Source organism: Petaurus breviceps, unplaced genomic scaffold (assembly GCF_028583685.1).
Source record: "Petaurus breviceps papuanus isolate PSGF00001 unplaced genomic scaffold, PetGlider_PUasm1.0 185, whole genome shotgun sequence".
NCBI lineage: Eukaryota > Metazoa > Chordata > Mammalia > Diprotodontia > Petauridae > Petaurus > Petaurus breviceps.
This window is the reverse complement of record NW_027185797.1, coordinates 36,802,941-36,805,159: the sequence shown is the minus strand read 5'-3', so window position 1 is coordinate 36,805,159 and position 2,219 is coordinate 36,802,941. Positions and strand designations below refer to the sequence as shown.

The 2,219-nt window shown below is 41.5% G+C and overlaps 1 protein-coding gene across 1 annotated transcript; it reads right to left on the bottom strand.

The window, feature by feature from the left end:
* Nucleotides 1-954, bottom strand: LOC138161515 (olfactory receptor 13H1-like). Its single transcript, XM_069088267.1, has one exon. The coding sequence runs from the start codon at nt 931-933 to the stop codon at nt 1-3; it is 933 nt and encodes a 310-aa protein (XP_068944368.1). The 5' UTR covers nt 934-954.
* Nucleotides 955-2,219: the final 1,265 nt, after the last annotated feature.

The following is a 2,219-nucleotide window of genomic DNA, read 5'->3' as shown; positions in this document are numbered from 1 at the left end:
TTAAGAGTCATTTTTCTCCCCCATTAGTTTCCTCAAGGCTCCTTTGACATCCTTGTTCCTGAGGCTATAGATAAGGGGGTTGAGCATGGGTGGAAGGACACCATACAGTATAGAAATGATCTTATCCCGATCCCGGCTGGCCTTGTCCTGTGGCATCATGTACATGGATATGGCAGTACCATAAAAGACAATTACCACAGTCAGATGGGAACTGCAGGTGGAAAAAGCCTTTTTTCGACCCTCAGCAGAGCGCATCTTCAGCACAGCTCTCAGGATACGGCCATAGGAGGCAAGGATGAAGGCAAAGGGTGCTAGGAGAGTCAGGGAACTGCTGGCCATCATAAACAACTCATTCAAATGCAGATCATTGCAAGCAAGCTTAATGACAGCCAAAAGCTCACAGGAGAAGTGATTGATGAGGTTGTGGCCACAGAACTCTAATGGGGTGGTCAGCGTTGGGATCACAGTGAGCAGAAAGGATGAGAACCAGGATACGATTGCAAGCTGGACACAGAGCCGGGGACTCATTCTCACTGGGTAGCGCAGTGGGTCACCAATGGCAATGCAACGGTCATAGGCCATGACAGCTAAAAGAAGACATTCTACAACCCCCAAGTAGAGACCAGCGCACATCTGGGCCAAGCATTGGCCCAGGGAGATAGTAGGGATCCTGACTAAACAATTGATTAGTACTTGAGGGAGACTGGATGAAGTATAGCAGATGTCCAGGAAAGATAGGTTGCTGATGAAGAAATACATAGGAGTGTGGAGGTGGGAATCATAATAAATCAAGAAGAGAATGAGGCTGTTCCCCAGCAAAGTGATAAGATAGGACACCAGGAGCAGGCAGAAGAAGATGGCTTGGGCTCTGGGGTACTCTGAGAGCCCTATCAGGATGAAATACGTCACAGATGTGTCATTTTTTCCATCCATAGTCTTCCTTCACTGTCTATACCACCAAAGAGGGGGAAAACATTGAATCACCAAATGGTGCTGACAGACATTTTGAATTTTAAATGACAGATCAGTTATCATTGTCCATTTCAACCATCTAGTGAGACATCTCCATTGCCACTATCATCACAACTAGCATTTAAATAATACTTTCAAGTTTGAAAAATGTTCCACATATCTCATTTCATCCTTCAAATAATGTGAAAGGTAGGCACTAATTATCATCCATAATTTTAGATGAGGAAACTGAGACTAGAAGAGGTTTATTGACTTGCCCAGGGTCACCCCACAATTGACCAATATAGTGCTTTAACTTTAGTTTTCCTGACTTCAAGTCTGGTATTCTATGCCCTATGTCTCTATGATTGCATGAACCCCAGCACACAATAGTAGAGTGTATTTGTGAATTGTTATGAATGAAATAATCATTATGTGGTGGCCAAACTCCTGCACTTACCTGAGTAGGCTTAGCAATGTAGCCTTAGCTCTTACTTTGCTGGATCTTATATCTTCAGATATGCCAGACATTGCAGAAAAGTTGCAGTGGTAGTGAAGAGTTCATGGTGACCTCTGAGATACAATTTAGTATTCCCTTAAGAAGATGGGAAGCTAAATTGTATAACATTAAAAAAATATATATTGGCCGTGATGTCAGATAACCAATTTCTAAATCTTGCATCTATGATTCATTCAATCAATCAATCAATCCAATAAATATTGTTCCTGTCCTCAAGGAACTTATATTTTTATATGAGGAAGACAAATATTTAATGTGTGACTTTGGGAAAGTTATTTTACCACCCTGGGTCTTAGTCTACTCATCTAGAAAATGAAAAGGTTGAAGTAGGTGCTCTCTACAGTCCCTTCCAGCTCTAAGCCTTGATCGCCTCAATTAGGTGGGGATAAATGAGAAAACAATAACCATGGCAATTCCCATTCAGCTGCTCATTACAATTTCACTGCCTTGTAGAACCATTAGATAGTGAAGGGGGGATCTCTCACATGGAAGTCTCGTGCACCTAGGTTCTAATCTTAGTCTTGACACTACCTTGCTCTGTGACCCTGGGCACAGTAATTTCTTTCTCTGGCTAAGGTTGGACTAGAATAGTCCATTTTAGGTCTGATATTCTATGATATAAATGATCTTATTGAACCTTGCAAAACATTGTTGGGTACTTAAGGTAAGGATATATTATGAACCCAAGTAGTTTGAAGTAGACATCTTATAAATATTGTCATGTGGACCAAGCTAGATTATTGCTTAT